Below are 12412 nucleotides of genomic sequence, written 5' to 3'. Positions count from 1 at the left end.
CTCGGGCGCGGCGCCCCGGAGTAAGAGTGGGTTTGGGTTTGGGCCCGGGCGGGGCGGGTGGTGGGGAAGGCAGAGGGGTCTGCGAGCAGGGGAGGCTCCTGTTGTGGTTCGGGAGCCTTCTGTGCCCCGTGGTGGGAGCGCCCGTCTGCAGGTCGGGCCCTTGCAGCTGCTGCTGAGCAGGCAGGAAGAGCTTGGATCTGCTCAAGGTCGTCACCGTGTTCACAGGGTTTTCTGTTCAAACGTCCTGTGTATTAAGGAAATTAAAACTATAATTTTGTAGGAACAGGTCTGTGTGTGCTAGAGTTGCAGGCCATGCTCTGAGCTTGATGCTTCTTTCCTGTTTACTTTCACCTTAATACACTAGCTGCTGTGAGGATTGGCCAGACTTGAGGAGAGCTGTTGTTTCGTTTGTCCTAGTAGGAAGAAGCTTTGCAACTTGCCTGAAGTTTAATGGAAGTCAGTGTAGCAAGTTATTTTTTTTATGATACGCAAAGTCTGAACTTACAATGTTCGCCCTTTTGTAATATTTTGATTATGAAGGTCAAAAAGCATCCAATTTTACAGAAAGACAGACTTGCAAGATCGAAGTATCTGCTTCAGGCAGAGGTGTTGAGAAGCTGCAGAAAACTTCTACAGCCCTGTTGTGTTAAATGCTAATAAATAATAATACATTAATAATTATAAATTATAACACTTCTTGCCCCATGTGTTACAAGCAAGACAATACATGCACCTGGGTTTGGATGCTGCAGAACATTTGGCATTCAGGAGTATTTGAAACCCTTCTGTTCCTGACCAAAGTCAAAACATGAATACAAATTTCAAAGTATCTTGTGCAAAATGCTGTTTGTAAACTGATTCGGTGACTGGGATTTCCATCTCAAGTTAAGAGATCATGGTGCTTAAACAGCAAAGGTCCATGGGGCCATATGTAGGAATGATCAGAGTTGCTGACAACTGCTGAAAAGATTACTAAAAGAGTAGTTGCATGCAGAGTTCTGGCTTCTAATGTTCACTTCTTAAAAAGAAAGCCTTTGCTGCATAGATATAAACTTGATTGAACAACAAATCACTCTTATTATAATTTATTTTTGCAATATTTTAAGAGTATTTAAGATGTACTTGAGCATCAGTTTCTATTTTCATTATCCTGCAGCTTTTGATTTCAGAAGGTGTTAGGAGACCTCTTAGGCCACCTCTTTCAGCCAGCTGCTTCCCCTGCAAATGGCTCAGGTTAGTTAAGGTGTATAGGTTGCAGCTGTCTTTTACAGATTCTAGCTGGAACAGGGTGTGCAAATTTTCTTTGCTTAGATAAAGTGGTCATGTTTGTCAGTGATGGGGAATAGACCTGTAATTTCTGAACGTGAACATGTTTTAAACATGCTTTGATATTGATGCTTTTAACATCAGTATCATTAAGAATGCCTCTGGGAATAATCTTGTTACTTATTTGGATATAATGTTCTTTTGACAAAGTGATGCAAATACAGATGAGGTGGTGCAATGTTTGAAGTACCCAAATTAAAGTGTCTAGTGTTGTATTAGACTACGATTAAAAGCTGAAACCTGTATCTTTCCCACATATCCAAATTTTGAAGTATTTTTTCAGTAACACCTACTGTTAGTGGTCAAGTTGAACGGCACCTGCATTACTCGTTTCTTAGGATGCATTACTTCAGCTTTTGCTTAGCCTTCACTTGTCTGTTACCCCTTTGCACATTCTTGTGTTAGTTTGACCTTCCTATACGCTTCTTTGAAGACCTCTTCAATCCTGAGTGATGCTTCCTCCCATGTTAGCTTGCACAGGCTGCTGTTTGGCTGTGCCAGTCTATGCAGGGATTCAGACTTCTTTCTACTCATCCTCATACTTCCCCCTGTCCTCCCTCCCTGCCCTGCACCTTCCATCTGGCAGAGAGAAGTATGTGTCTGAAATTATTCAAAAGTATTACTTGTATAGTAAACTGATATTTTTCTCATTTGTACTTAAGAACTCCATTTCTTAAATGCTTTGCTTTTAATTTCATGTGTCTGTCTCTTCTGTGTTGTTTTCATTAGGACATTGCTAAACATTTCCTTCTTTTCAGAACTAATTATAGTAAGTCCTTGGATTCTACAAGGTATTACTGTAATGTACTAGTAATGGGGAAACCTGCATGTAGTTTATGGTCTCATAAAATAGATTTGGGTTTTCAAACTGCAGATAAATCTGTACAGTAGGCTGGAAACCTGTTGACTTACACTGCTGGCTGGAAGTGGTGCAACTCCTAATGGAGTTAGCTTTGATATATGAAATTTAAGCTGTGGTGCATCTTAATGAGCTCCGAGTCCTCTTTGTCCTCCTGTTTCTGTAACCACAGCAGTGTTCGCTGTTGGTCAGCCTCTTGAGGACATCAGTACAAGCATCCAAGGGGTATTTGGTACTCTCTGAAGGGGCCTGAAAGTTGCATCTTCAATTGTTGGCTCCTTGTCTGAAGAATTTAACTTAATGAAAGTATTCACAAGGGAGAAGAAACAAAGGCAAGCTAACATGGAGCATTAGGAGATTGTCTGTGACTATTTTTACACAGAGCTCTCGAAGCAAAAATAGGAGGTAGACACAGTGAAGACTGGAGGAGATAAGGTCTTGGGAAAACAGTATTAAACTGTGTTAGGTCACATGGGCACATGAGCATGTAATACTTTTGTGTCTGGCTTCAGATATTTCTTATTGAGCTACTTTGTCCCTTGAGAGTCATCCCTGCCTACTGCTGTGAAGATAACTTGCAAGAGGCTTGCTATTGCTGTGTCTGTTTACTGTGTCTTCTGCTTCGCTGGCTTGCTCATAGGAAAATATTATCTTTCTGGCAGCATCTTTGAAGAGCTCAGCTAACAAGTTATCTCAATGTTCATCTGAGATAGGAAGATGTCTTTAAACCAGTTTCAGTGATGCAGAATTGAAGAGCGGAGAAAAATGGCTCTTGCAAGGAGTCTAGCAAAGCAAGGAGCAAAAGGCACTAGAGTTTCAGCATTGCAGCAGAGGAAACTTTTAAGTGCTAACTAGAACTCTAGTTTCTTTAATTTTAGGTGTCTTAAAACTCTCCTTCATAATGCCTGTATTTAGTATAATAACTACTTCCAGTTTGCTTTATGTACCAAAATATCTCAGAAAGTTAATATTGTATGTCTAAGATCAGTAATAAAAGCAGTGTTGGATATACTCATGATAATCCTCTCTATGCCGTTTCCTAGATGTAGTGGCACCACAGGGAAGCACCAAGCTTCTAGCCATCAAGGCACCATCTGAATTTCCTAAAATGTTGTCTTCTAGCTCTCTCTTAGTATCTGGAAACAAAGGTGAGAGCATATCTAGCACTAACCTTGGGGAAGCTTCAGAACTTTCTACTGAAGACATGAGGATGTTCATGGCAAGAAAAACCGTGGTTGCATTTCCTCAGCGAGCAGTTGTTTCCTCCTTGGAGGAGGAAAACCTCACTACATCTACAAAAGAAGGAGGCCTGAGGAAGGAGTTAGTTGAGGAAGAAACTTCATCTTCATCCAGTTCAGATTCAGACTCTAGCTCAGATTCTGAGGAAGAAAATGATTCAGAAGTTGCCATTAAAACCAAAGTTGAGTTTCCTAGACAAGATTCCATCCTTTCTGAGAACATAGCGGTAAAGGCATCAATGCTAGCAAAAGAGAACTTGTCCCAGAAATCGCACAAAGAATATGTAGCCAAGAAGAAGCCATACAAGCCAGAAACTGATGTGTCTTCTGTCAAGCAGGTTGCATGTTCTAAAACATCTGTCAGCCGTAAAACACCAAAAGCCAAAGCCAAAGACCCCGAAGTAAAATCAACTCTGAAAGAAGATCGGCAGAAGCTGGTCTTTAAACCACCCATGGTTGAAAGCCAAAACCTGACTGATGTCACTCATAAATCTGATTATTTGGAGGAAAAGTCTATTAAAACCCAAGTAGCAGCTATTCAGCTGAAGGCTTCATCAATGAGTCAGGAAGACAAAAAGCAAAAACCAGTTTCCAAAAAAGGAAAAGAGAAAAAGATGAAGGAGGCACAGGAGTCAGAAGCAGAAGTAACTGCTCCTAAACTAGAAGAGACTTATGAAAACACTATGTTGGTGATGGGCACTACAGCAAAGGAAGAGACCATTCAGGAAGCAGGACTCCAGGCTGGAGAAGGAAGCACAATAGAGGGTACAGCTTTAAATTGTTTGAACTGTATTGATTCATTTGGGCCAGGGTTTAACATTTTTTAAAGGGTTTCCAAATCTTCTCTGTTCATGATTCTCTGATCTTTATACTGAAGCTGTGTGGTAGTGACTTTCTGCAAGATAAATTCTTACTCATTGCTAATTATTAGTACTTAGTTTCCAGTGGTGCTGTGAAAGAAAGTAGTCTTCATTTCACTGTGTTTAGTTTCATAACCACTTATGTACAAAATGAAAACAAGATTGTTTCCGCTATGAGCAAAGGTGTTGTATGACAAAATTTGTTTTTCTTCTTTTCTCAGAAGGATTTAGTAGCTGCCTTTCTCCTGAGCCAAATTTTATGTCATTCTTTATTTTTTTAAACTTTTTTTTTAACCTTGCAGTGTTTCAGATGTTAGTAGGCTTCAGGTAATCGTAGTGTAATGCAAGAAATAGGTATTGATTCTGAGATTGGTAGCTTGTGAGTTGTGTTGAAGTAAAACAAAGTTGACCTTACAACCCAGATTTTGTAGAGACATGGGAAGGAGACAGTGACATGTTTTAGAAAAGAACACTGTGCACTATTTAATCATCTCCCTAGCTATACTTCCCTATTTAACTTAACCTTCTTATTTACTACTAGTCCGATTAACTCACCTATTGATCTCATTCTGCTTTTTCAAAAGCCAAATGTCCCTCTGTCCTGATCTGTGGTGGCATTCTTGCCTTTCAGCTTAAGCAGTGTATACATTTTTTAAGACACTTCCCACCCCCCGTTTCTAATTTCTGCTTTGAATTAAAGAATTTGCCTACTTGAAAGTAAAAGCAGCATAATAGTAAAGTTGCTTGGATACCAACTTTCAAGTGGTATCCTTGCAGAAAACGCCTTGGGGGTCTAAGTGGACAGCAAATTGAACATGAGCCAGCAATATGCATCTCTCCTGTGAGGAAAGTCTGTGAGAGCTGGAGCTGCTCAGCTGGAGTAAAGAAGGTTTGGGCAGGTGGGGTGGGTAGTGGAGAATCTCATCAATGTATGTAAATACCTAACGGGAGAGTGCAGAGAAGGCAAGAGGTGAGACACTCTTCAGTGGTACCCGGTGACAAGAGGCAGTGGGTACAAACTGAAACTGAAAACTGAGTTTTGCCTGAACATCAAGGAACACACTTACACTGTGAGAGTGATGGAGCACTGGCACAGGTTGTCCAGAGAGGTTTTGGAGTCTCCATCGTTGGAAATATTCAGAAGTCAGCTATCTGGAGATGTTCTGGACAGACTGCTGTACCTGACCCTGCTTGATGACCTCCAGAAGTGTCTTTGAACCTCAGCCATTCTGTAGCTCTCTGAACTGTCTCACCAGGTTAAGTGACAAATAATTGCTTTTGTACAGTTTTTTCCAGGATACAGTGCTGAACCTGCCTTTTGTTTTAAGGACTTAGTCAACTCGTGATCTGATCTGTTCTTAGAGTTGGATGCTAAGCTTACCTTATTCTTTGACTGCTACTTAAATGGTAGAATGCAGCACTGTTTGCAAGTTACATTTGCATTTGTTCCTCCTTGCAGGCAGCAGTAGATTTCTTTAAAAATGGGAAAAGGCTATTTCTGTTTATCTACAGATGATGCTTTTTTCATCCCATTCATCTACAGTGGAGTTCTAGATGCCTAAACATTTTTTTTTCCTTATTGAAGCTTATATGAAGATGCAAAAAATTAGTTCAGTTAACTTCAAGTACAAGAGGGAAGACTTGGTCTTAAAATATGCCAGTGATTCAAGGTGAAGATTATGACACACTAAAGATCTCTGAAACAGCCTCTTGTACTCTTATGCTATAAATCCAGAGTAAGGTTAAGACCATGGGACAAGCTTTTCCTGCAGATCTGTATTAATGGGGCAATAGTACCACTGTGCCTCAGACCCATAATCATCATAACCACACAAGCAAAACAGTTTTGGGAAGGACTTGGCTTTGCTGAAAATGACACTTTGGCTGTTGAGCTCTTCTTGCTCAGTGGAAGTGTTAAGGCTGTGACAGGACAGCAGGAAAGTTTCTGTTGGGCATGTGCCTAGAGGACTCTGCTGCAGTGGCTGTAGGAGAGGTGGGGGTTGGTATAGGCAAGTTCACACCACTTTGCTGCTGGTGTAATGTCTTTGTGTGCCAGGGGTAGCACAGAGTCAAACCTACCTACACTGGGTTCAATAGCATTATGGATATTTCTGGCATCATGGATATCTATTTTCTTCTCTTTTGCTTTTGAGACCTTCTTTGAGAACAGCTACTGCTTTTCCATGTATCATGTTCACAGTTAACAATAATACCTTCTGTAATCTGTGCTTCTGTCCTCCTGTTCCTGTGTTCTTGTGTTCATTTGCAAACTCTGCAGCAGGCACACTGAAGACTTAAAAGTGTTTTTTACCATTACAAACCTGGATGTCAAGGTGATGTCATCCACTTTGTAGAGACCTGCTAAGCAGTCAGCAAAAGCTGCTGATTTTATCTGCTAAGTAAGAAGCGTGGTAACTCAGAAATATACCTCTGATTCATTTTAGAAGAACATCCTGTGAAATACTTGCTCTTTAAGAGAGAAAGCTTGGATGAAGTCTGAAGTATGGGGAGGATGAATCTGGGGATAAATTTTTCCTTTGAAAAGCCAAGTGCAGTGTATTTGGGCTGGAAAAAGGAGATTCCATCTGCTGTTCTTCCTGAGCATCTGTCTCTTAATTTGGAACAACTGTCTCTTGCAGGTTGAATGTACACTTGCCTACGCTTGTCTGTTCTCAGGGCTATTTGCAGCAAAGACTACATCATCTGGCTTTCATATCTATGGTGTTGTCTCCTATGAGTTGTCTCAGTAAGAACTGAGCAGTAGGTACAGGGTATTTCCTTTCATATGTTTTTGTGTGCTGTTTTACTGAAGCTATGGCTTGCGACATCATGTTTTATAAGCAAGTCTTGCTAAATGTTGCGGATACGTGCTCTTAAACTGACAGTGTTACATAACAGTAATTATGTCAAAGGGAGATTCTGGTGTTCAGTTGCTTGAGTTCTTGCATATTTATTGTAGAGGGTTGTATTACAGGAAGAAGCTTAATACGATCAAACTTAAACCACTACATACAAAGTTACACGACCAGGCTTTTCACTAGATTATGCTTATACCTTTCCTATTGTTAAAACTCTGGGTATATGAGAATAAATTAATAGAGGGAATAAGGTTTTATTTCTTGCCATTTCCTTGGTTGTAAAAATCAGCCCTTGACAAGAACCTTTTATGGAACTGATACTGTGTAAATTAGCATAACGTTGTAAAAGTGTAAGAATTAGTGTTGGCTTTAACATGAAGTAAGGAGTTCTGAATAACTTTATTAGGTTATTCTTTTAGCAAGAAGAGCTGATTCAAAGTTTAGAAGATTACATTTAGAAGAAAGGAGACTTACATCAAAGGCTTTTGATATATTAATGTTCAGTGTAGCCACATTTGAAATTAAACCATGGAGATCTCAATTATTCCATCACTTCTCCCCATGGAAAAAACTCAATCTGTAAAGTAGTTCTAATAGCTGTACCTTGTTGTCTGACATGATGAGACATGATTTGTACTGCTGCTTTGCCTCTCTTGGCTTGCTAAGAATGTCACCTACTGTTCTGTCTGGAGTGAAAACCAAGGCAACTATGAAAAAGCCAGGAAATGCAGACATATGTGTTCAAAATATAAACGAAATGTTCTGCCCTATCCTCCCCAGGCACTAGGTGGTAGTTTGGACTGGAAACCTGTGCTGTATTAGATTATTTGTAATAATGCCTGTTCCCTTACTGCATACTAACATGCTGCTTTAGGATCAGACAAGGTACCAGCAGATCTTAGCAAGCTCATATTTTTTTTTGTTATAGTTGCTGACTTTATTTTTTCTTTTTAAATGTTAACTGGATGAGGGATCAGACAGCGTATGAAGGCTGGCTCAGGAGTTTAAAATATTGCTCTTTGGTGTGGCATCCTTATAGTCACCAGTTATTGTTTGTTTCCACAGAGCCCACAGCAGCTACTGAGCCTGCTCCGGAAGAATTTGATAATTCTACCTACAAGAATCTTCAGCATCATGAATATAACGTTTATACCTTCTTTGATTATATTGAGGTTCTTGCAAAATTCAGGCAGCCTCAGCCATCTTCTGGAAGACCATCACCAAGGCACTGAAAGAACCACATTTAAAACAAATGCCCAGGCAGAATGATAAATTGTTCTGTTTAGCACTATTGCTTCATCTGTATTATAAATCAGATAATAAATAATATATAAGTGCATGATAACTTACGCTTGTGCTTTTGGACAGTTCTTTTTGGTTCTCGGAGTCCCTTATTTCTTGAATTTCATGAATGAGCTCCAAATGAATAATCAGTGAATAAAACTAGTTTTTCTGCCTCTCAGTACATACTATTTAGTGATCTTCGGCGTCTCCAGACTTTTAATACTGGCCATTCTTTTAGAACCATGTCAAAGAACATAATGACCCTTGTGTGTACATCTGTTCAGTATGTGTCATGATTTTCGTAGGTGTTATCACTGTAGTGCAGCAAGCTGTTCTCCCTGCCCACAAACATGTTCATAGCTCTGAAGAGGTTATGTTTCCTCTGGATTTGAAGTTAAAATAATTGGCTGGAAACAGTGTAAGAAGTGTTCATCTCCTGTGGCAAGAGTGTATGTTTTGTGCTAGTAGAGGAATGTAAGTTTATGTAACGTGATTGAAACATCTTAAAACCTCTGCTGTTGTAAAGGGATAATATACAACTTCATTTAATCCTCTGTTGGGGCTTCTAGCATCCAGGTTCTGCAGTAAATTAAATAATTTCAAATGTAAGAGAATCTCAGTGGGCTGTTCCTAATGAACTGGTAGATTAGTTCCTAACTCGCTGGTGGATGCAATTGCTAAACCTTCCTGCTGATTGGAAAAAGGGGAACATAGCCCCTATTTTTAAAAAGGGGAAAAAGGAAGACCCAGGGAACTACAGGCCTGTCAGTCACTCCTCTGTGCTTGGCAAGATCATGGAGCAGATCCTCCTGGGAAGTCTGCTAAGGCACATGGAAAATAAAGAGGTGATTGGTGACAGCCAACGTGGCTTCACTAAGGGCAGGTCATGCCTGACCCATCTGGTGGCCTTCTACAACAAGGCTGCAGGGATGGTGGATGGTGGCAGAGCAACTGATGCCATCTACCTGGATGTGTGCAAGGTGTTTGACACTGCCTACATGGCATCCTGGTCTGCAAACCGACAAGGCATGGATTTGACGGATGGACTACTCAGTGGATAAGAGACTGGCTGGATGGCTGCACCCAGAGAGCTGTGGTCAATGGCTCAGTGTCCAAATGGAGGCAGGTGACGAGTGGTGTCCCTGCTGGGGGACCAGTACTGGGACCAGTGCTGTTTAACATCTTTGTTGGAGACATGGACAGTGAGATTGAGTGTATCCTCAGCAAGTCTGCTGATGATACCAAGCTGTGTGGTGTGGTTGACACCCACGAGGGAAAGGATGCTATCCAGATGCTGGAGAGGTGGGCCAGTGCCAACCTCATGAAGTTCAACAAGGCCAAGTGCAAGGTCCTGCACCTGTGTCGGCACAACCCCAGGCACAAATACAGACTGGGGAGAGAATGGCTGGAGATCAGTCCTGAGGAGAAGGACTTGGGGGTGGCAGTAGATGAGAAGCTCAACATGAGCCACCAGTGTGTTCTGGAGCCCAGAGAGCCAAACACATCCTGGGCTGCATCCAAAGAAGTGTGGCCAGCAGGGCCAGGGAGGGGATTTTGCCCCTCTGTCCTGCTCTGGTGGGGCCACACCTGGAGTACTGGGTACAGCTGTGGAGCCCTCAGCACAGGAAAGACATGGAGCTGCTGGAGAGGGTCCAGAGAAGGGCCACCATGATGATCAAAGGGCTGGAGCACCTCTGCTATGAAGACAGGCTGAGAGAGTTGGGGCTGTTCAGCCTAGAGAAGAGAAGGCTCCAGGGAGACCTTATAGCACCTTCCAGTACTTGAAGGGGGCTACAGGAAAGCTGGGGAGGGGATTTTCACCAGAGAAGATAGTGATAGAACAAGGAGTAGTGGTTTTGAACTGAGAGAGGGGAGATTTAGGTTAGATATTAGGAATAAATTCTTCACTAAGGGTGGTGAGGAACTGGAATGGGTTGCCCAGGGAGGCTGTTGATGCCCCATGCCTGGAGGTTTTTAAGGCCAGGTTGTATGAGGTTTTGTGCAACCTGATCTAGTGGTGGGGTTCCCTGCTCATGGCAGGAGGGTTGGAGCTTGATGATCTTTAAGGTCCCTTCCAACCTTAATGATTTATTTATTGAATTATAGTACATTGAATAAACTCTGAGAAATAATATATTTCTATAGGTAGAATAATTTCAATGCTTTTTAAAAATGAAATTAAAATAGCATTATGGTAAAATCAACTCCTAGCACTCATTGTTCAGTGGGATTGCACTGCAGTTCCCACTGGGTTCCTCCCCCACCCCCAATAAAAGTTAAAATTGCTGTCCAGCTTCATTCTCACTCTGCAGAAAATGCGAGAAATGAGGCACTTCTCAATACATGTTATCAGCAGTTACAGTTGGTCTCAGTAAATTTCATATTTCCATCCTATTAGTAACAGTCTTCTGCCCTCTGGGAAAACTGCCTTGATGACCACCAGCTGTTGTGGGCTTAGTTCCATTTTGGCTTCTTGTTCATTTTGGGTTTTTTGGTGTTAATTGGTCTTTAAGCAGTTGTACTTGCAATAGCTCCAGCATTTTCCATCACCTGTCTGTATTCTTTCAAGCAACAGAATACACAAGATCAAAGGGAAAAGTGAGTCAGCTTTAGTAGTCTATCTGGATATTGGATGCAAATCCCTGGGTGCAATTAGAACAGTTATTTTATACTCTAACTTAGCAAAAATGTGCTAAGAAGGATCAAGAGGCCTACATCAATCTGCTGTGTAGTACTTTAAGTCAGAAACTTCTGGCAAGCAATTTTATTGTCCTGTAAAAACTAAAAAGCATATTACTGACTCACTGTGAAATTTTAAAAATCAGCAAATGTATTAATTCACGTGCTTAGGAATAAAGAGCAGAAAGTCACTTTGATGCACCAATGGTACCAAGTACACTGTACTTGTAAAAGGGAAAGAAATTTGCTGTTAACATTAAAAACATGAAAGGATAAGGAAAAGGGTCTTCCTTTAAAGGCCCACCGGAGGGCCCCAGTAAAGCTGCTATGTTTTGTTATTAACTGAGACTCCATGTAGTAACCTGAACCCTGTAGTGTTGATCTGCGTTGATGCTGAACTGCATTTGTTTTGTGATTACAGAAGGAGGCTGCACATTGTCAGATATAATCTAAACATTCAAAATTAAATGTGCTCCATTAATACGCATATGTATTTACTAAATCTACCCACAGTAGTTGTAGCTGTTAGCTGTTTGAGGTCAGACTTGTTCACCTAGTGCCATCTTCATTTTTAAGGAGAGTTGGTATTAGAAACACTGACTTAATCAGCTAAGGAGGAGTGGGTTGAAACAGAAATGTGTCTTACTTTCAGTCAATTCCCACACTCCTTAGCTGCCTTTCTAGATAAGGAGATTCTAGTCTATATTTGGGCTACGCATTTTGCTCCCCCTGTGCTGCTATTACAGCAAAAATCAATGGTAAAAGCCCTTCCTAGCTCTGTAATCCTGTCTCATTGTGTCCCGCATTGATGGTGAGGGAATCCTTCCTTGGCTGCTCCGATGCTTTGATAGTGGTGCTGAGACCCACAATGTGGATGAGAGAGAAGCCAAGCAGTTGGGATCCCTGGCCAGAGATGCTGGTATTGACAGAGCACTTAGTAGTAAGGTGGGAACTACCACCCTGTGGGACCGACTTCTGTCAGCTGTGAGAGAGAGATACCCCCAGAAGGGTGACATCGAATGGCGCCGAAGCAGAACACCCACTCTTGAGAAAGCCATCACCTACTTGAGAGAGATTGCTGTGCGAGAGGTGATCTATGATACAGATGGACTGACAAATCCTGATGATGTTGAGTGTGACATGCAAATGCTCCGGAGGTTTGTTCAGGCTGTACCAGCAGCACATGCCCATATATTCTCCTTCATGGGATGCTTTGAAGGTTATCAAAGACCAACTGTACGTGAGGTAGCTTTCTAAGCACGACAGTATGGAGACCTCCTCTCTGACTCTCTTCACTTCCACACCTCA

General features: G+C 41.5%; 1 protein-coding gene across 1 annotated transcript in view; it reads right to left on the bottom strand.

Annotated features, from left to right (window-relative positions):
• The window catches only part of WDR4 (WD repeat domain 4), a 24590-nt gene extending 20944 nt beyond the window's left edge, over positions 1–3646 (bottom strand). The window contains exon 1 of the mRNA XM_009998206.1: positions 3558–3646. Coding sequence (XP_009996508.1) covers positions 3558–3646 — 89 coding nt within the window. The remainder of the gene's footprint in view (positions 1–3557) is intronic.
• Between the last annotated feature and the right edge of the window lie 8766 nt (positions 3647–12412).

Source organism: Chaetura pelagica, unplaced genomic scaffold (assembly GCF_000747805.2).
Source record: "Chaetura pelagica isolate M959 unplaced genomic scaffold, ChaPel_1.0 scaffold360, whole genome shotgun sequence".
Lineage (NCBI taxonomy): Eukaryota > Metazoa > Chordata > Aves > Apodiformes > Apodidae > Chaetura > Chaetura pelagica.
Note: the sequence above shows the minus strand (reverse complement) of the source record. Positions and strands in the feature narration are given on the sequence as shown.